Source organism: Nyctereutes procyonoides, unplaced genomic scaffold (genome assembly GCF_905146905.1).
Source record: "Nyctereutes procyonoides isolate TBG_1078 unplaced genomic scaffold, NYPRO_anot_genome, whole genome shotgun sequence".
Classification (NCBI taxonomy): Eukaryota; Metazoa; Chordata; class Mammalia; order Carnivora; family Canidae; genus Nyctereutes; species Nyctereutes procyonoides.
The window spans coordinates 15,123,916-15,145,795 of record NW_026575140.1 but is presented as its reverse complement, the minus strand read 5'-3'; the positions used below and the strand labels follow the sequence as shown (position 1 = coordinate 15,145,795).

At 41.9% G+C, this 21,880-nt stretch overlaps 1 protein-coding gene across 2 annotated transcripts in view; it reads left to right on the top strand.

The window, feature by feature from the left end:
• Positions 1 to 21,880, top strand: part of ADAMTS18 (ADAM metallopeptidase with thrombospondin type 1 motif 18) — a 135,929-nt gene that overhangs the window by 61,437 nt on the left and 52,612 nt on the right. For both annotated transcript variants that reach the window (XM_055305617.1, XM_055305616.1), the window contains exons 5-12: positions 775 to 968; positions 1,442 to 1,525; positions 3,065 to 3,224; positions 4,772 to 4,877; positions 6,518 to 6,655; positions 9,160 to 9,313; positions 16,541 to 16,636; positions 21,242 to 21,390. In XM_055305617.1, coding sequence (XP_055161592.1) covers positions 775 to 968; positions 1,442 to 1,525; positions 3,065 to 3,224; positions 4,772 to 4,877; positions 6,518 to 6,655; positions 9,160 to 9,313; positions 16,541 to 16,636; positions 21,242 to 21,390 — 1,081 coding nt within the window. The remainder of the gene's footprint in view (positions 1 to 774; positions 969 to 1,441; positions 1,526 to 3,064; positions 3,225 to 4,771; positions 4,878 to 6,517; positions 6,656 to 9,159; positions 9,314 to 16,540; positions 16,637 to 21,241; positions 21,391 to 21,880) is intronic.

The following is a 21,880-nucleotide window of genomic DNA, read 5'->3' as shown; positions in this document are numbered from 1 at the left end:
CCCCCCAGCAATCCTTGGACTTGTCCCTCTCCATTAACTGAAGGGATTATGCCTGGGGCCTAACATCCTGAGACTTCCAAGTCTCTTCCTAAAGGCCATGGCCAATATCCATTCTGTTAAGGTGGTGCCTGCACCTTACCTATTATGAAATATTTCATATTTTAAACATCAGCGCTGACTATGCTATTTCCCCCCAAACGAGTTCAATATTAGGTCAAAGAGTCCTTATTAACCACTTATTTTGTGCTATATTCTAGCTTGTGTTGATGAAACAAGGATATTAGACATGGACAGTGTTCATTCTGTAGGACGTATATTTCTAAATTTTATTTAGAAAATAATATATAAAGTGTCATGAATTCAGAGGCAAAGGGTAGCGTCTACTTCTGCAGTGTTTTATTTTATTTAGAATAAAATAAAATGAACATTTTCTGTTTTTAAAGACTATTCTAGCAAAATTGATTTTTGTCGACCTGCTATACCAACTAGATTTGTAGTTTGGTTGTGTGTGTGTGTGTGTGTGTGTGTGTGTGTGTGTGTTTACTCATTAGAGTATTTTTGAGTTATTGTCTATTCATCTACCAACTTGTTTGAATGAATCTTACTCAACCAAAAACTAGGTACAAAGCCCCAGGACAAGCACTGAAAGCATCATTTATCAGTAGATCAGTGAAGTGTTGGTTACAGACTCTCTCCCTGCCTTGTGTAGATTTCTTTCTCACTCAGCTGTTCTCCACTGGTAATCCCTTCCAAATGCTCTTATGTTCGTTGTAGATGCCCCTAAGCCTCCCACGGAGGATACCTATCTCAGGTTTGATGAATATGGGAGTGCAGGGCGACCCAGAAGATCAGCTGGAAAATCACAAAAGGGCCTAAATGTGGAAACTCTTGTGGTAGCAGACAAGAAAATGGTGGAAAAGCATGGCAAGGCAAATGTCACCACCTACATTCTCACAGTCATGAACATGGTAAGGGAGTTTGCCAGGACTCCGATGCTACTCATCCTCCAGAACAGCTAAAAATTAAGAGTATTGGGATGCCTGGGCGGCTCAGCGGTCGAATGTCTGCCTTTGGCCCAGAGTGTGGCCCCGGGGTCCCAAGATCGGGTCCCGTGTTAGGCTCCCTGCATGGAGCCTGCTTCTCTCCCTGCCTGTGTCTCTGCCTCTCTCTCTGTGTGTCTCTCATGAATAAATAAATAAAATCTTTTTTAAAAATGGAATGGTTTAAAAAAATTAAAGAGTATTTCCTTGTGTGGATTGAATAGCAGATATAGCCACATTATTTTATTGGAAAAAATGAATTTTGAGGAGATTGGCTTCATATGTACATATATTTGGTGAAGTTGAGGCCTGTATACTTATAAATATGTCTGATTGATACACAGAGTTTTGGAAATTTTAAGATTTACTTTATTTTTGTTTGATTTCAAATGTTCCGACAGGTTTCTAGCCTATTTAAAGATGGGACCATTGGAAGTGATATAAACATTGTTGTGGTGAGCCTCATTCTTCTGGAACAAGAACCTGTACGTGCCATACTTCACTTATTTCTTAATTCATTCTACCATTCAGCATCTACTTATTGAATACCTACTATGTATTGATCCGTGAACTAGTCATTAAGAATTCCAACTTAAAAATATGCTGATCCTATCCTCAAAGAAAGTAGAACGTAATAGGGTTGTGTATTCGAACAATGAAAACATCACAAAATAATTACATATATGTGCGTGTATATATGACACACACACAATGACATATATATGCATATATAGTATAAATGTTACATTCTATATAAAAATACAAATATTATGTAGGCTTTACAGGGAAGGTGCCTTTGATATCAGATTTAAGGGTTAGTTGAATTTTGCACGTTGGATATCCTGGGTAATTTGCAGGTAGATGCAAAAGGATATTTTGAAAATATACAGAAAATAAGTTATCAGAAGATTCTTGTAGTAAACTTACTGTTTCCCCAACACCATCTTAGTAGTGCAGAGACTAAATAAGGAATATTTAACTGCCCTTGAATTGATTACCTTGAAGTGTAGGTCACAGGCACAGAGTAAATTATAAAACCAGAACATATAATAAAGTGTTAATTGCATGGCACCCGCTGCTTTGTAGTGTTTTGATGCTGAAACTGTATTTTTCTGAAGTGGAGACTACCACAGGTTTTTAAGACCCCTGTGGCTTCTCCTCTTCATCTGCAACCCCAGTAATTAACGTACAAAGCAAGGAGTCAGAGACAAGACAAAAATTAATTGTCCAGGTGTGTAGAGCAACAGAGGTTAACAACCTGTCAGATTGTTCTTGGAATTTTAGAAGGGTAGAAAGGAGGATGTGTGTCATTGGGAGACACTTTTGTCTTTAACCTACCACTTATACTTTGCCCAAGGTCATTGAAGCCAGAGGCATCCTAATTCATGGATAATTAAAGACCTAGTCTAAAAACCCTCAACTTGATCCAAGTCAATAGTTTTAAGCAAAGATTTTTGGTAAATAATTATCTTAAGGCTAGGTCCTATCTTACCCTCTCAGAATCTTATAATTATTTGTTTCTACATCCATTCAGTGAGCTTTCATTTTATTGATTGATGGATGGATTGATGATATGCCAAGCCCTTTGCTGGAAATTTTGGCATAGGAGTAAATAAGCTGTGGTCACTACCTTGCTTGTACTATATTAAAGAAGGCATTGAACTTTATCAACAATAGCTTATAATTAGGTTCTAAAAGCTATCACAGTTTTATAAAGGTGGTACCAGCATGAGATGGACACAGATATTCCATCTGATGTCAGGTTATTTATTCTTTTATAGAATAGAACTAATCATACAATATACTGCCAAAACTCTATAGTTACTTGAAATATTGTGAGCATTTACTTGAAATAATTTTAGGGTTTTCTTTTATCAGTTTCTCCAACCTTAGCTCAAGTGTTTTCCTCCACTGACCTTTCTCCCTAGAAACATGATGTTTCTGTGTTTGCCTGTACAAATGGAATGATTCAACGTTCTCACTCCTGACAAATTCACCCTCTGGTTTGTGTGGGTTTCCCATAGGGAGGATTATTGATCAACCATCATGCAGACCAGTCTCTGCATAGTTTTTGTCAATGGCAGTCGGCTCTCGTTGGGAAGAATGGCAAGAGGCACGACCATGCCATCCTACTCACAGGATTTGACATCTGTTCCTGGAAGAATGAACCATGTGACACTCTAGGTATGGTATGAAGGGAGGCTTCTCTCACGCCTGTGAAAACACAGTATGGAAACTTTCAACTGGGTGGGTGGCCCTTAGGACCCTTAATAAGAAGAAACATCATATTTAAATTGTGGGGTAGTAACTTCACTCAGCCCTGTGGCGAATATTGTTCTATTTAACCAAAGTCAAGGTAGAATGGTGAGCTTCATTTCCTTTATTTGTTTTGGGTGTTTCCTTATGAACTCTATGGGATTGAGGTAAATTGTTTGACCAGAAAAATTGTGGTTTGTTCCATAAGCATGAATGCAGCTGAGTAGCTGAAGAGAATTAGACTGATCGCCATGGTGTATAACTGTGCCCCTAGGTAGCATAGCAGTGCATCCGTTAGAAGGTTACTTGACTTTTAAGGGACTCAGCTGTTCTATATTTACCTAAGACGCTGAGTAAGGACTGTATCTTCTACATTTATACTATGTTTTCTAGTATATTCCATTGCATACATTAGGAACTCAAGAAATTTTTTTGGTGAATTAATGATCATTTAGATCAGTGGTGATAATGGCAGTGGTGGTAATGATGGTGTCACTGATGATATGTGCCAATACATTAAGTTTCTCAGATCATCCCGTGGATCTCATAGCAGCAAAATGGATTCAGTCAGTCCACAAGTGTGCATTTTATACTAACTGAGTCCATATCCTTGTTCTGCACATGAGGACCCAAAACTTGGAAGAAAGACCTGTACCACTATCATGTGATTCAAGATAGAATCAAGTACTGGCTGAGATGATTTGATAGCTGCTCTTTGAAGGATGTGGTTTTGGGGTTTGTTTTGTTTTGTTTTTAAGATTTTTATTTATTTATTCATGAGAGACACACACAGAGAGGCAGAGAGACACAGGCAGAGGGAGAAGGAGAAGCAGGCTCCATCCAGGGAGCCTGATGTGGGGACTCGATCTCCGGTCTCCAAGATCAGGCCCTGGGCTGAAGGCGGCACTAAACCACTGAGCCACCTGGCCTGCCCAATGATGTGGTTTTTGAAAACAGAAGCATTTATCACATTATAGTGAATATGAGAAAAATGCACTTAATCTGTTCACATTGTTCAGGCCTTTTCATGTTGTCTGCATCAGGAAAAGACCAGGATGTATGTTCTCTTAGGAAATATACCTTGAGCTTTGATGCTAACAGCACTGTTAAGTGGACATTTTGCATCAGTTTAACTTAGATGAGGCCTATAAATGTCCTGCAGCTTCTTATTCTAGATGCAAAATGGAAATTACAATACTCATACTGAGTTCACAGGGCTGTGAGGAGGATCTGTTGACAATATTTTTTAAAAGGCAAGAAAATGTTAAATACTGTGTTTATCTATCAGGGCAGGACAAATAATCATATGCCTATAATGCTTTTCTGCAAAAATATTAAGTACATTAATCAAACTAAAACTAATTGTGTGAATCAGTTAAACTAAAACTCTACAGAACATTTTGAAGCCATAAGAAATGATCAGGTATCAGTATATGTTCCCTTTGGCCTAACATTTGAAATTGCTCTCTCAATAGGATTTGCCCCCATCAGTGGAATGTGCAGTAAGTACCGCAGTTGTACCATCAATGAGGATACAGGGCTTGGCCTGGCCTTCACCATCGCTCATGAGTCAGGGCACAAGTGAGTGACCCCTGGATTCACTACTTTACATGAAATTGGTTGGGTGATTCATTGGCATCCCTCTAATGATTATTGTTGATCTAGTTAGAATAGATAGGCTAGATCTTGGGTAAAGCTTAGATTAATACCTCACTATAAGAAGGGTTGATGAAGGCCAGTCATTGTGACTAATGTTTTTTTTTTTTTGAAAAAACAAAACAAACAACAATGTTTCATAGCTGTACAGAATTACAGATGGACTGCGAGTCATCTAATGGACCCTCTGGTCTTTTAGGAATGTCTTCCATGCTGTGCTGCAGTGAAGATTCTTTTTTAGTTCATTATGCCAAGGAAATAATCATATAGATGTGTAAATTTCCAGAATGTAGTGATATGTTAATTGTTCAAAGACTTTCAGTACACACACTGGATATTCTTGGTAGTTGGTGTCATTGCATGTACTTAGTATTGTTGTCAGTGGTGTTAGTAAATCTTTCTGAGAATAGAGTTTGAAATGAGGAATGAGAAACCCAAGAGTAATGAGTTGAATTTATAAGACATGTTTTCTGGTGCTGAGGCAGTTCTGGAGAGGATTTTCAAACGGTCCTTGGACAGTGGCATTCATATTGAAATAAGCACGCTGCTTTACAAAATGACCTTTTCAGAGGACAAGTTCTTTGGATATATGAGTTTAGGAGTGTTTCTGTGTGTGTCTCATATTCAGCATTTATATTAAATGCTCATTTTCAGTGCATCTGATTGATCTCTGACTTAAAAATAAAAGCAAAATCATCTCCACAACTATAATTTATATTTGAATATTTTGTATTTTGAATATTATGAGCATATTCTCACCCTTAAGATATAAAGCAGACATATCGTTTGATTTTGTGGCCAAGACATAGTAGAACAAAGCGCTTAGCATTCTTTAGAATTTTCTACATAAATTTTACAGTACTATGGTTGACTTTTTAAAAAAGATTTATTTATTTATTTTAAAGAGAAGGAGCGTGCAAGTAAGGGGGAGGGGCAGAGGAGAGGGAGAAAAAGAACTTCAAGCAGACTGTGCACTGAGTACACAGAACCCAACACAAGACTTGATCCCAGGTCCTTGAGATGACGATCTGAGCTGAAATCAAGACTCAGATACTTAATTGACAAGCCACCCAGGCTCCCCTATAGTTGACCTTTGAACAGCATTGCTTTGAACTCTGTGCAGGTCCACTTACATGTAGATTTTTTTAAATATAAATACAATATAGTACTTTAAATGTATTTTCCTTATGATTTTCTTAATATTTTTTTCTCTAGCTTACTTGATTGTAAGATATGTAACATGTAACATACAAAACATGTGTTAATTAACTTTTGGTTATTGGTAAGGCTTCCAGTCAACAGTAGGCTATTAGTAGAAGTTTTGAGGGAGATAAAAGTTATAGTTGAATTTTCAACTGCAGGTGGGGAGGGTCAGAGCCCTTACCCCTGTGTTGTTCAAAGGTGGGTTGTATATAGTAACTCATTTTTGTCTGTCTTTTTTCTTACAAATTTTATAAATCTGTCTCTCACTTGGGTTCATTGATTGTCAATGCATCTTCTTCCTTTGATTATAATTTGGAAAATGGGTTCACAGAAAGATTTCTGTTTTCATCTTTCTATTTCAGCTTTGGCATGATTCACGATGGGGAAGGCAATCCCTGCAGGAAGGCTGAAGGCAATATCATGTCCCCCACACTGACAGGAAACAACGGGGTATTTTCCTGGTCTTCATGCAGCCGGCAATATCTCAAGAAATTCCTTAGGTGAGACAAAATAAAGCCAGGAGTATTCTGAGGGTTGGAGTGGTGACAGCAACCCATGCTCAACAGACGTTTAAAATAAATACTCAGGGGATTGGTGATGGTGATGATGATGATGATGATGATGATGGTGGTGGTGGTGGTGGTGGTGATGACAATGATATTGTCATCATTATTGCTATTGAAAAAATACATTGAAAGTCTAATACTGTCTAAATGCTCTGCACATGTTGCCTCATTCAATCTTCATGGCAATCCTATTATGATCCTTATTCTCCAGTTGAGGAAGCCGAGTCATAGGGAGGTTAATTGTGTTGTTTAATATCCTACAGCTGCTAAGGTGTAGCCATAAGACTCAGAGTTAGGTGTGCTTCTGTTCCCAAGATTTATGCTTATAACTATCTCCCCTTTATGACCTCCAGACGCTGCTAGATATACTTTTTACTGTGACTAATTATATTAATCTGATCAATCAATTCAGTCATAAGAGTATTAAAAATGATAAAATGCTACATGTGTTCTATAATGAACGGAATATTGTCTTGCTTAGCTATTTTGTTTTAAATGACCATGAGCTATCTGTGTGTCCAGAACACATCCAATAGGGATGATAGGTATATAAAATCTCTTTGGTAACTCAAAACTCCTATATGGCATTAGTAAAATGGAAGTTAGGAAGGTAGCACTATGTGATTCATATTAAATGATGAGCCCAAAATTGAACTCTTTGAAGTTTCCTCTAATTTTATTTAGCAACCATATATATTTGACCATTGTAATTATAATAGCACTCTAGCTGTTATTAGGTATCTCACCATGCTGTGTTGACTCACAAGAACACTTAGGTTCTAATCCCATTTCCCTTTGACCAAATGTTAGGGCAACTAACAAAATTTCTTTGGGAATTCATAATATTGATACCTTTTTTTAACCTGTACTATTGCATATTATTTGCAGATTTTTACAGAATTAGTAATACAGGGAAAGCTGATTAAATGTAAAGATGTTTAACCAAACAATGTCCCAAAGAACAGTAAAAAATTGACAAACCTTTTGTTAAGTACGTTTCATCAAATAGAAAATTACCTTGGGGCACCTGGGTGGCTCAGTCAGTTAAGCATCTGCCTTTGCCTCAGGTCGTGATGCCAGGGTTCTGGGATCAGGCCCCATGCCCGGGGGGGCTCCCTGCTCAGCAAAGAGTCTGCTTCTCTCTCTCCCTCTGCCCTTACCCCACTCATGCATGCTCTCTCACTCTCTAGTGTGCTCTCTCTCTCAAATAAAATCTTTTTTAAAAATTAGAAGGTTGTCTTAATAGTTCTAAATTTATGATTGGGGCTTGAAATTATCTTTTCTATCTCATGTGATAATGGACTCAATAAATATTATAAATCAAGGGCACCTTAATGAGATTGAATTTCCATCATTAATATGATATAGTTAAATGTTTTGGGATGATGATAACAACAGTTGACTTTGAATGCTTAATATGCCTTTTCTTATTGGATCTGTTAAACTCTTGTTGGAAGTCATTGTCAATAATGAGGAATATTAGCGTTGTTCTTGGTCTCATGATTGACTCAGATTCCCATCTGTCTGCCTCCAAAATCATCCCTAATCACCATGCTATTTTGCCTTTCATTGGTACCATAGTTTAACTATGTAAGTTAAACGGAGGGAAGGTGCCTTTTTTTTTTTAAGATTGATTTATTCATTCATGAGAGACACACACACACACAGGGGCAGAGATACAGGCAGAAGGAGAAGCAGGCTCCATGCAGGGAGCCCAACGCGGTACTCGATCCCGGGACTCCAAGATCACGCCCTGGGCCGAAGGCAGGCGCTCAACCGCTGAGACACCCAGGGATCCCTGGAAGGTGCTTTTAACAATATCCACCATCAAGACCGATTTTTTTCTTAACACATCCCAGTTGAGCAGACTTTGGGAAATTATCCTGCTTATTGCCCCCAATGCATCCTTTCTCCTGATGCTTTCAAAAGCCTTGTTTATTTTTTGCTTATAAAGATTATTTGAGGTAAAGCACATCTTTGACCACTGCCCCATTATTCATAAAAAAATACAGCATGACTTTCAACTCCATGAAGACAGGTACTGTGTCTGGCTAGCTTATTTTGTATCTCTAGCACTTAGCCTGATGCTTACCACACAGTAGGCACCCAATGCAAATTTGTTGAATATTGTCAAATGAGATTGTTGGGGGGTTTCCAAATATATTGACTTTTCCCATCCAGCAGACCAAATCAAACTACTTGGATAGCTTTAACTTCTCATACCAGGTAAAATCTTCCATAGTTGTGTACATTTCACCCTCTTAAATAGGCTAGGATTCACTCTCTGGGAAAAAAAATATACATTTTAACTTTAAGTATTACCTATATCTTTCACCATGATATATTTTTCTTTGCATGAGTGATTCAGAGGTGTACTGTTTTACATGGAAAGATCATGGATAAACGTAGGAATTAACAATGATGTGTTTTCACGGCAGCACACCTCAGGCTGGGTGCCTGGTGGATGAGCCCAAGCAAACAGGACAGTATAAATATCCAGACAAACTACCAGGACAGATTTATGATGCTGACACACAGTGCAAGTGGCAATTTGGAGCAAAAGCCAAGTTATGCAGCCTTGGTTTTGTGAAGGTATGTTTGCTTGTGATTTCAAACTTACATTAAGATTCTGCAATGTGTCTGTGTCCCTAACAGAAATATAAACATTTGGTTTGCTAAGGCCAAGGGTTAGAGTCTGGGTTATCTCTAAAATGTCAGTTGTTTGGCATGATAATTAAGTGGCAATTTTACTGTCAATGAATTATCCAGGCTTATCCCCCATAGGCCATGCCTGGTTTAAATACCATCTGACTGCATCCTTGGAAGAAAATCCCTCCTGTGTGGATGAGGATTTCATCACAAGCAGTAAATCTGAGTACAGTCACGTTTACCTCCTTCTTATCATTCTATCATTGTTGTATTCATATTTCTTTTTAATGTGATACACTGAGAATCATCACCACCTCAAAATATATACATATGCCTTTATGGAATATGAAAACTACTGCTGGAAGCCAACTTCTTTGTGTTTTAAGTCTTCCCTTCAATATTATGAGGAACATGGATGGGAAAAGCAAAAAAGTCCAAGCGATAGAAATGGGAGAAACATCAAACAAATTGGCCAAGAAATCCATCATTGGCCATCTCAACATCAATACAGTGGAATCAGTTTCGAGTTTTTCTTCCCTAGTATTCAGAGAGAAACATGGAAATCCTAGGTATCTAGAAACAGGGAAATGACACAGTTTTATAGCTCTGTTTCCCTGTTCTCTTCCTATTCTTCCTCCTTTCTGTCCCTTGTCTTTTCCTTTCCTTCTTCTGCAACCAGCACCACCACCACCGCCAGCATCATTGTGGATAGCACTGCCTCTTCCACCACCACCCCCATGTCCAGCAGTTGCCATGCGAGCCTCTGCTCCACATCAGGCACCTTCTTAGAGACTTATTTTACTTTTCCTCAATCTTCACAAAGACCTTTTGAAATGAGAGTTATCATTTTTTACATGGAGTTCAGAGAATGTGTATTCCATTTGCCCAAAGCCTCAAAACTTTTAAACAAAACCTATCAATCACAATGATGTTAAAACTTCCTTCTCTGCAGTTAATATGAGTGTTTCCTAAGCTTCAGTCACTAACCTCAACATCCAGTTCCTGACAACTACCTTCATTCATTGTGCTCTATCTCTGTATTGTGATTCACTTGTTGCTTTTCCAATAAATCAGCTCACTTAAAAATATGTAAGTCCAGGCCTAATAAATAACCACCAAATCACAGGTTTGATTTGGGATCACATATTTTTCTAATGCTCTTTAAATGTATAATTATTAGAAAAGTGTATCCACCCACCATCCACAATTTTTTTGGTGTCTCCTCCATGGTGCACGGACTTCACTTTGGCAAGTGCTGGAGTATCATGGATACGCTAATAAATTTACAACTGTTTCTAATTGCCTGTTAAGTTGATGTGTTTGGCAGAAGTCAGTAGACATTCACTTTGTCGACAGTTTGTCCTAATTCTATCTCTTGTTCGCTTCATTCTTAAAGGTTTCACTAGTTTACGCATCCATTAATCAAACATTTATTAAGCACTTACTGTGCAGCAAAGGCACAATTGGTAATAAGTTTGATTTTCTTTAGAAACATAAAGGAAATTTTAAGAATTACTCTCATTCCTTCAGGATCAAACATTCAACACACGTTTGTGGGGTGTTGATGGTGTCAGGGCTACACAGCCATTCTTCAGTGACAGATATTTTTCTGGAACCATACCATATTTTGGAGAGACAGTGCCTCAGCGTGATGGTCTTCCTTGGGGAGCAGAGCAAAGGGAAGTGGGAACGGTAGACTAGAAGGCTGGATAGAATGAGGCAGGCACAGACGGGAACCTGGGGGACGGGGAGATTTGCTTCACGGAGGGGTTTGAGATGACTATGAGGTAGGACAGGGAAGGTAGTGGATTCTGAATGTGAAATTTCCCACCACCAGCCCCCCAGCCAGGGGCAGAAATACCTGCTTATAACGAACCATGGCATGACCTCTGAGACTCACAGGTAGTTCCCGCCTGGCACTACATGGGTGGGGTTTCCCAAACAAGCAAACCTCCTAATGGCCCTGCTGGTCTGGGCAGTGTGGACCCATCTCAGGGGCACAGATAAAGGATGGTGTTTGTTTTCAGTCTTCAGATGTGTCATTGCTTTGCTTTACACACCTGTTCTCCTCACTGCCTATTTTTTTTAACTTTATGCCTCCTGGAGAGGCAGTTTTGCTTAATAATTAGAAGCACAAAAAAAAAAAAAGAAGAAAGAAAAAAGGAAAGAATGCTCCAGTGTCACTGAAGCCAGCGATGCAATTGTCAGTATCCCATGGAACTCGTTAGAAATGCACATGCTCAGGTCTCATCCAGGTCCTAAAGAAGGAGGTTTCTGGGTAGGACTTAGCAATCAGTGCTTGAATAGGGGCTCTAGGTGATTCTGATGCCTGCTCAGGGTTGAGAACTACTGAATTAAGCAGTCTTCAGTTTTACACACACACACACACACACACACACACACACACACACACACACACACACCAAATTTTGGACTTCTGTAGACCTGGCTTTAAAATCTTATTTCACCACATCCTAGAACTCTGAGCGAATGGCTGAATCTCCCTCAGCTTTTGTGTCCACGTTTCTAAGGTGAGGATAAGCACAATTCTTCCCTGGTAACCGTGAGGATGAATCTCTTGGGACGGTGGCACCCCTCAGCATATCGCCATGGCGTGCTCCCTGCCCTCCTCCTGCCTCCAGCAGCTGCACCCTCGCAGCCTCCTTTCTCCCAGTGACCTCCTTGTCTGAGGCCTGAGGCTGGCCATCCTTCATCCCTGTCTCACCTTCCCTCCTCTCCCAGCCACAGGTTTTCTGTCTTCAGTATGTCAAGCTTGATCTCTCTTCTCTTTCAAAGAGTTCAAGAAAATGAGTTGATCTCTGATGGGTCCACATTATCTGGACAGATGTGAAGGAGGGTCACGTCCACAGCAATGGGGAAGAACATACCTTTGGTTACTACACATGTATCCTGCTGCCTGGCAGTACGGGAATTGGTGCTGTCTGCGGAATGCCCCAAGTGCTGGAAGAGACTCTGGCCAGTGCTTCCCATGCATGCTGCTTATTTTACTAAGTTAGCAATGAGCAGCTTGGGCTCTGTACCTCAGCAGCCAGCAGTGACTGTCACATAGCAGAAGCTCTGTAAATGCTCATGCTTACAGATGCACCAAGAGGGTTTGAAGCAGAATAGGAATTATGGGGAAGGTATTTGAATTCTAGTGAATATTTTCACGCTTATCACCTCGGAGAACATTTCCTTCGAAAGAAAAGGCATGTCAAATAGAGTAGGATGGGCATATATTTCTTCTTTTGAGAATCTGACATTGTAATGCATAAAGGACATCAAAGGGTACAAAGATCTAGAAAATAGGTCAGGGAGATGCAATGTACAGCCTGGATGGTGACTGTAGATAATGCTATATTGCACATTGGAAAGTTGCTGAGAGAATAGATCCTAATAGTCCTCATCACAAGAAAAATAATGCAATAATACATGGGGACAGATGTTAACTGGATCTATTGTGGTGATCTTTTGTAATACATACAAACATCGGATCATTATGTTGTACACCTGAAACTAATATAGTGCTACCTGTCGGTTATACCTCAGTTTTAAAAATTATTTTTAAAAAATTATTTTAAATTTTTATTTTAAAAATTATTTTTTTAAATTATTTTAAAAATTTATTTTAAAAATTATTTTAAAAAAGGAACTTGACATGGAGAGAAAAAAGTAGAGACCAGAGAGAAACTTCCTGGTATTTAAATTTAAATATAATAAGTAAATTGTACCTACTTTGCAACTTACTAAATTTATTACATCAGGTTTCAGCTTTTACTAACTTCCCCATGGACTTGTGTCCCAACATAAGTTGATGTTGATATCCTTGTATTTTCTCAAACCGTCCCTTCTTTCATGTCTACAAGTCTTTGCATATATGCCTCCCAGCCTAGAATGCTGCATGACCACCCATGGGACAAATACCTAATCATCTTCTACTGTCATCAAAGATTCAGCTCAAGTGAGTGTTGCCTCCTATTTTCCCCAAGGAGATTTAAACATTCCTTGCCCCCAGGCTCAATCTGCACCCTATAAACTTGTGATACTGTATTATAACTGAGTACCTGTGTGTCTTGTCTCAGTGGATGGCAGATACGTAGCGTGTACCTGCCATGTTGGCAGCTAGATACCCAGGACTCATTTACTGAATTTACAGTGGTAACTAAAGCTAACATTTCTTTAGCACTCCCATTTTCATAGAGTGGAGGATTTTGCCTCTGTCCCCTTCTCATCCTTCCTCAAGGGAGCAGAAGGGACTGACTTCTCTGGGAGAAAGTGAGAAGTCAGGGATGACTCTAGGATTTCTGGATTGAGCCACCAGAATCACAGAGGTCTCATAACAGGAGCTGGAAGAGTCTGAACAGATTTGAGGGGGACAAATGGGGAATTTAGTCTTGGATGGGTTCACTGCTTTATAAACTTTGACCTGCAGAGACCATTCACATTTTTAGCACATCCAGTTTCACTTGTAGGGGCATCCTTCAGAATCCTTAGGATGCAGTGGGACAACACGGTTAACAAGTGACAGGACAGTCATGGATAATGTTGAGACTCCCCTTAGAAGTCACATCCAGGCAACACGAGACCTTGGAGTCTCTGTGGTCATTTCTTTTTTCTTAAAATTATTACTTAAGTCTAGGGAATTATAGATAAGGAAAAGTTAGTCACATGTGCTGGGGAAAAAGAGGGAAGAGCAAGCAAAAAAAAGTGCAAACTCCCATTTCTGTTTACTTTGAAAGGGAGCTTTCTCAGAGGACTCTCCTGGTCGTCAAAGCATGTAGTTGGCTATAATTACGTTTGACTTATGTACCTCACCACAAAAGAAATAATATGTTCATACAGACTGTCTGATTTCACTCTGGATTCCTGTGTTTTTGTGTTTTGCTTTACTTTCCCGGTCTTCTCCAACTGTCCCTTCCCCTTAGCCCTGTGGCTTGGCATTGGCTGTGGAATCCGTGTCTCCTTTGCTTTGGTCTGCCCCGGGGTCATTTCGGTGGCTGCCACATAGGCTAGGGGTGTGGGTTATGGCTTCCTGCTGGCTGTAAGGAGGAAAACAGTTTAATGCTGAAAGCCTTTCTAACCATGGCTGGGTTTCAATGGTTACCTCTCATTTCTCCATCTTGATGTAGACTATCTTTTTCCACATTAAATTGTTCCCCTCAGGCCCAGGGTAACACATGGAGGAGCACAGAGATGATGAAGCTGATTCACCCTCTGGAAGGCTGCCTTATGCTTTCTACTAATGTCAGTGGCAGGTCCACTTCTATGGAAAACATTGACATATTGTGTCTTATGACTTATTTTGAGATTTGAAATGGTTTTGTGTGGCACACGTCTGGGGCCATGGGTGGGTGGTGTTTCCAAGGAGTGTACTGAATATTCTTCCATGCTCTGTTGGGGGTAAAGACTTTATGGTCTACAAGATCAGGCTCATGGCACATATCTCTGGTTTCCCTATGTTTCCTTTTCTTGGTTCCGTGGAAAACTTTTTTTGTGAAATAACCTCCAAGCACGTTCTTGCCATATTTTCTCACCGTGAAATCTACATGAACCGGAATGCTTAGGGAATTGGGTGCCTGGTTAATTGAATTTTCAGGGCTACACCAAGTGACCACAAAAGTTCATTTTGTTTCCTCCCTGGTTGTTAATATTTTCCCCCAAATTATATTCGTTCACACATTTATCCTAGTAAATAGAATGTGGCAAACAAAATGGAATCATTTTGACATTTCATGATTTTGACATCCTATTAATGACATAATTCTGAATAGCAACCTTAGCTGTTTGAGCTGGAAGGAATCTGGTCCAGTCCCCTTTCTTAAGAGATAGGTAACTGAGGCCCCAGAGAAGTTGAGAGCTTTCCAAGTCCCATTAATGGCAAAACCAGGTCCAGAGCAGTGGTCAAGGACTCTGGCTGGAATCAGGCCAGTTTGAGTCCTGCATTTGCCACTTACCAGCTGTGTGACTTGGCGGCATTGAAAGTGTCAATAACTTGCTCAGTCTCGTCATCTAAATTAGTTTATATGGGGAATTAGTTGAGTGTCCACCATTAAATGGTGTTAGTAACGGTATTAGTTTTCTTTCTATGGCTGCTCTAATAACTTTCCATGAACTTGGTGACTTAACACAAATTTATTTTCTTGCAGTTCTGGAGGTAGACATCTGGAATGAGTCTCACTGGGCTGAACTCAAATGTTGGCAGGGTTGTGTCCCTTCTGGATATTCCAGAAGGGAAGGCTTTTTTTTTCTTTGCCTTCTCCAGCTTCTAGAAGCCTCCAGCATTCCCAGTCTCATGGCCTCTGCCCCCATCTTCAAAGCAGCAACATCCTCCTTAATCCTCCTCACACTGCCCTCCCTCTGGCTCCCTTCCATCCCCCTCTGCCCTGTTGAAGACCCCTCATGATTATCTTGGACCCATCTGGAAAATGAAGAGTTTCCCCATCTCAGGGTCAATTGATTAGCAACCTTAATTACATCTGCAACTTTAATTCTCCTTTGCTATGTAAGTGCATGAAGTCACAGGTGCCAGTGATGTGGACGTGGTTGTTTTGGGTGGGACAGTGTTCTGCCTACCACAGTGTAGCATGAGAGTCCAACCACTTCATGGTCTAGTGTGAGAATTGTCGAAATACTTGAAAGTTACTATAAAGAGGAGGAAGGTGATGATGGTGATCACTGGCCCCGTTTATCCTTGAGAACCAACCTAGAGGCAAGAGCTGTGTTTAGCACAGTTTGCACAGGTAAGAAAACTGCACATCAGAGACTTCTATAATGTGTCTGTAGGGTGCAGAACCACCTGGAATTCTAGGGCAAGTATTGGAGTCACATGTGCTCAATTCCAGACTTGGCCTCTTCTGCTTCACTGGTGGCAGTGTTGCTGGTGGTTATTACAACCCAGGTCTCTTAGTTTCTATGAGAGAGAACTACCTCCCTGTCATTACTAAACATTACTAAACAAACACGTATGTAGGTAGCATAGAAACTTCCTGCTCATACATTTGCTAGAACGTGTTATTACTGGTTACCTTGCAGCTACCAACTTCACTTGCCTCTACTTCCTGGATAATGTCTCATTCCAGCTGCCTCAAAATATAATATTGTGTACGAAAGTTTTGGATATTTTCATTTTTATCGTATCAACACCCTTACTCGCTTCTTCTTACCTTTCAGGACATTTGCAAGTCACTTTGGTGCCATCGAGTGGGCCACAGGTGTGAGACCAAGTTTATGCCTGCAGCAGAAGGGACCGTTTGTGGCTTGAGTATGGTAAACTGCATACTTGTTAGTTTTTAGTGCTGGAAACATGACAATGCATAGAAACAAGCCGTTGTACAAACTATTTGAACTGAGACCTCAGAATGGAATGCCTTGGGCACATACATTTTCTGACTTGTCTTTAAATTAACCTGCATTATTTAGCAGCTATTATACAAAAACTCAATGTTAATATAAACCAATTGGCTCAATTGTTTAGAATTTTTTTCTGCCTTTGGTTTCTATTTTTAGATGAAATATTTCTATTTCAATAAGCTGGAAGGTTTCACTGTATACTGTTCACCTTTTAAACTTGATTCAGTATAGAAAAGCTTCAGGGAGCAAATGTCCCCTTTGGTAGCAAAGGAAGGACTGTCCTCCCATACAAAGCCCCTGCTGCTCACCTCACAGGACCTGTCACTGAGCCTCTGACGTGCTAGGGGAGTCCTGTCACTTAGAGGGACTCCTAGCAAAGGGTAAGCCACATCTCTGTCTAGGTTGTACCAGAAAGCCATTGGCCAGTCAACCCTAAGAACCAGCTCTGATATGGGAGGTTTCTGTGTTTTGAATGAAGAACATTCATATATTAGTTTCTGGGTACTTTTCTCCTTTCCTAGTAGCATCTGGAGGAAGAGGTGCACTTGAGGCAGCAATAAATGACCCAGATTGGGGACATTCCTTTGAGAGATCATGATCGAGGAGCTGTGAGAGAGGGGAGCATGGAGATGCTCCAGGTTCTTTGATCTCTGCTTTTGGCTCTCTCGAGGCGGCACGAGCCTGCATAGAAGCCTCGGTCATTTCAAATGAATTCAATTGCACAATAATTAATCAACTGCTGGGTATCAGAGACAAGAGGCTCTGGGGATATGAAGATGAATAAAATTCAGTTTTATCTCTTCAAGAACTCACAGTCCAGTGGGGAGACCTGTGCAGAAGCCAGTAACTCTGTCTTTCTTTGTAAACAGATCTTGAATCCCTCGTTTCTGTCAATGCTTGGAATTAGGTGTGCACTTAGGATGAAGTACAGGGATGCCTGGGTGGCTCAGTGGTTGAGCATCTGGCTTTGGCTCAGGGCATGATCCCAGGATCCTGGGATTGAGTCCCACATCGGGCTCCCCGCAGGGAGCCTGCTTCTCCCTCTTCCTATGTCTCTGCCTTTCTCTCTGTGTCTCTCATGAATAAATAAATATAATCTTTAAAAAATAAAAATAAAATAAAGCCCAGTGAGTGGGGACCCCAAGATGTATGTTCCTCAGCTAGGTGGGAGAGAGATTTTCAATGAGAGATTAATGACACAGGCAAAGATACAGGCCCACAAAAATTAGCAAGTGTCCAGAAAACACTTTCTAATATTTGTGGAGTCATTTATTCAACATGTTTTAAAAGATTTGCATTTTTAACTCTTTGATTCTAAAGAAAAAAAACATTTTTTAAAAATTGAGGTGTTAATGTGCAACTTTCCATCAGCGGTCTCTGTCTTAGCAAATTCCAATAAACTCTCTCTTTGAAAATGTGCATGGAATGTTTTAGGTGTGATGAAGCGAAAGAGTGAAATAATTAATTGAACATGTAAGTACTGCTCAAGGCATCTTATTTATTTTATTTTTAAAATTTTTAAAAAGATGTTATTGGTCTATTAGAGGGGGAGAGAAAGAGCACCAGGGTAGGGGGAGGGGCAGAAGGAAAGGGAGAAGCAGACTCCCCAGTGATCTGGGAGCCCAGAATAGCTTGATCTCAGGACCCTGAGCTGAAGGCAGACGCTCAACCCACTGAGCCACCCAGGTCCCCCATCATTTTTTATTTTTAAAACATCAAAATTCAGGACTTGCAACTCAAGGGTTAGTGACCATGGGGAAACCTGTGCAGAAGCCAGATCTTTTCATTATGAAAGCAGCAGCATTAAACGTAAGAGAGATGTACAAGAAAAGATTGCTCTAATAAGCAAGGAAAGTAAGTGCCAAATGGCATAGGGCTAACGTTTGTCTTACATTACATATGCCAGGGGGGTAGTTCCACGGGGATGAAAATGCCCCTGGATTAGACTTTAGTTACCGTAACCTGAGACAAATCAGGCCAGGAGTTAGAAAACAGATGTCCTAACGCCCCTCCTGCACCTCATTATTTTAAAAGACCAGACTGCAGTTCTAAATACTGGGGGAGCGCCCCTTGACCGAATGATAGAAGCCCCCCTGCTCAGCAGAAAGCCCTAAGAAGAGTGTCACCGATCATCACCCCAGTGTGATTGTTAGTGCCCCCATATGCACGGTTCTCCGACTCTTCCTCTGCTAGGGCATGGGACTGGCTCTCCCCTGGACTGGAAACGTTGTGAGGCCAGGGCCACGTCTCACGCTTTTATCTCGAGTCCTACAGAGCAGCAGCTACTCCATGTTTGTTCATTTGTCCCCTTGTAACTGGGCGCTCACTGAGTCCTTCCCGTCTGTCTCGTGGCCCTGGCCATTCGGTGATATTCGTGCCATGAATGCTCAGTAAACACATGAGGTTGTGAAAGCCACATAGTTTTATCGAGTTACACATGTGAGGAAAGAAAGGCTTGTGCTCGCTCTCTGTTGTAAAAGCTGTCTGCCTGGTTACAGCCATTCAATTTGAAATGAGCAGTACATATCTACATATATATATATATGAATAGATCCAGCTTTATATGCAGAATTTTATTAATGTGGATTATGCATGTGTGTATTCACATATATGTGTGTATATAGGATCTGTATATTATGAACGAGGTCTACATGACTTAGCATAACTGCACACTTTCCTAAAAGCCTCTGCAATTAGAGCCAAAGAGGGATGTATGTGTGTATGTGTGTGTATTCACGTATTTATTTCTGATTTCTCTACTGAATGAAAAAGCCAGAGGAGACCATCTGTTAGCAACCTAAGCCAATACTAGGATGAATCCTGAAAGAAAAGAAAGTTAAATTAATTGAAGGTTGGAAACAGATTTAAAAACCTTATTTCTAAAAAAAAAAAAAAAAAAAAAAAAAAAAGGAAAAGAAAAGAAAGAAGAGATAGAAAAGAAAAGAAAAAGAAAGAAAGAAGGAAATTAGGTTTAAGATATATCAGTGGGCCATTTGCCTGTGAGGCGAGAAGTTTACGTATCCTGTTCAGAAGCTTTGGTTACTGAGTTTAAATCGAGCCCCAGCTAGTTGTGCGGCTGCTTGGGTAGCTGTGTTAGTATTTCTTTGCTAAATTTCTCATCCAGAAAATAGTTATTAACTCCTTAGCGCTTTGGGAGGATTATGTTAGAAAGTGCATGGGAGGCCCTCCCTCTCTCCCTGCCTGCACCATTTCTGGCACCTGGAGGCGACTTCATAAAGCGTAGCCTCTGTTGGTGTTGGCTGTTGTTATTTTGTCTCCGCCACTGAGCTCAGCCGGGAGAGTCCTGGGGATTCCTGGTCCGGAAGATTCGGATTCCTGCTCGTGGTGGACAAAACCCTTTAACGACCAACTGCTTTCCCCCTAAAAGTGCTCAACGGTGTTCTATGAGTTCATGCAAACTCTGAGACGCCAATTAAGCCGGGGAAAAGAGAAATGAAAAACACAGGGAGGAATCGGTGCACGGCAAGACCTGGAAGAGAGGAAGCAATGCCTTGACCTGGGCAAAGCGCACCAGAAACAAGAAACAGCCAAGGAGCCTAATGTATCACAGGGGAAAGGCGAAGGCTTGGAAGTCCAACATCCTCCCCCGATTCCGTAACCGAAGCCCCACTCCTCGGCAGAACCTGGCAGGGTCCAAAGCCCAGCCCGTTGGATCCCACTGCAGAGGCTCTTAGGAGAGTGTGCAGTTACACCAGGTCATGCAGAACTCGCTCCTAATAAAGCACCGCAGGAATAAAACCACTGGCGGGGCGAAGGCGAGCCCCAGGGACAGAGACGGCCGCGGAGCCTGGAACGTATCGCAAAGGAAACAAACGGAGGTTGGCGCAGCCCCGGCTTGGTGGGCGCCTTGGCAGAGGAAAGGCCCGGGCTCGTTCACAGGAGCTCGGAGGGCTCCAGGTCACCAGAGGCCTGGGGTTAGGAACCTTTCCTGCAGACCAGAGGTCAAAGGGCGCTGTCTGCAAGCACAGTTCTCGGGCGGGAGCTGTTGGGTTTGGCGAGAAGCGCTCCGCAGGGGCGGTTGGGACGAGCAGGAGTGTCCGCACGACTGCAGCGGGTTTAGGAGGAGGTCGTCAGCCTGACGACTTCTGTGTCCGGACCTGGTACCTCGTGAGACAGCTGGTCCTCCTGAAGCGAACGAGCCACCCAGGCTGTCCTTGAAGCGGCTTCGCTCGTGGGGCTCGGGGAGGCTCAGGTGCCGGCGGCCCGCCCGGGCGCCCTGGGCGTGGGGTGGAATGTTCTCTGAACCTTTGGCCTCGCGAAGCGCGTGAGCCGTGCCTGTGGGTGACACACGGCCCTTCCCTGGGTGCCAGCTCTTCGCCCCGCTCGCAGTAAACGCGGGGGGCCGGGGCCGGGAGGCGCAGCGGGCGGGGGGTCACGAGGGGTCACGGCCCCCCCATTTGGCCACATGCCTGTGTTTGCTGTCAATGGGCAGGTGTCTGCATCTCCTCGCCTTCCCCGGGTGGACTCTGACGGGAAACATGTCGCACGTTCTTTCCACAGTGGTGTCGGCAAGGCCAGTGTGTGAAGTTCGGGGAGCTCGGCCCCCGGCCCGTCCACGGCCAGTGGTCCGCCTGGGCCAAGTGGTCCGAGTGTTCGCGGACGTGCGGCGGCGGCGTCAGGTTCCAGGAGAGACACTGCAATAACCCCAAGTAAGGCCCCGCCACCCAGTCAGTATGCGGAGGCGACCGTTTCGATTTGCTTACCTACTGCTTTTAACTGCAGTTTCTTTCCCTCCAGAAAGGAACCTGGGCTTTACTGTTTGCTATGAAGGCTGCATGCCCGGGGGTGGGGGGGTGGGGGGGTGGGGGGGTGCAGGGGTTTGGTGGTCAGAAACCTAAAAGCCACAAAGGAGTTAGTTGCTCTGAGTGGGAGTACGGTGATCGGGGACTCCAGGGCTAGTCTGAGCTGCTTTCTCAGCCTCAACTAGAGCCACCAGCCACACAATCAGATGCCTGTGTTGTAGAGCAGAGGAGCTAGGCCAGTGGAATGTGTGTGTGTGTGTGTGTGTGCGTGTGTGTGTCAAACTGATGAACTGGAGAAAGTATGCTAATTTTTGCCTTGCAGGAATGTACATCAACACGTGTTGACAGATCTGCCTGACTTTTCAAGAGAAACCAGAAATCCAAAAAAACATGTGGG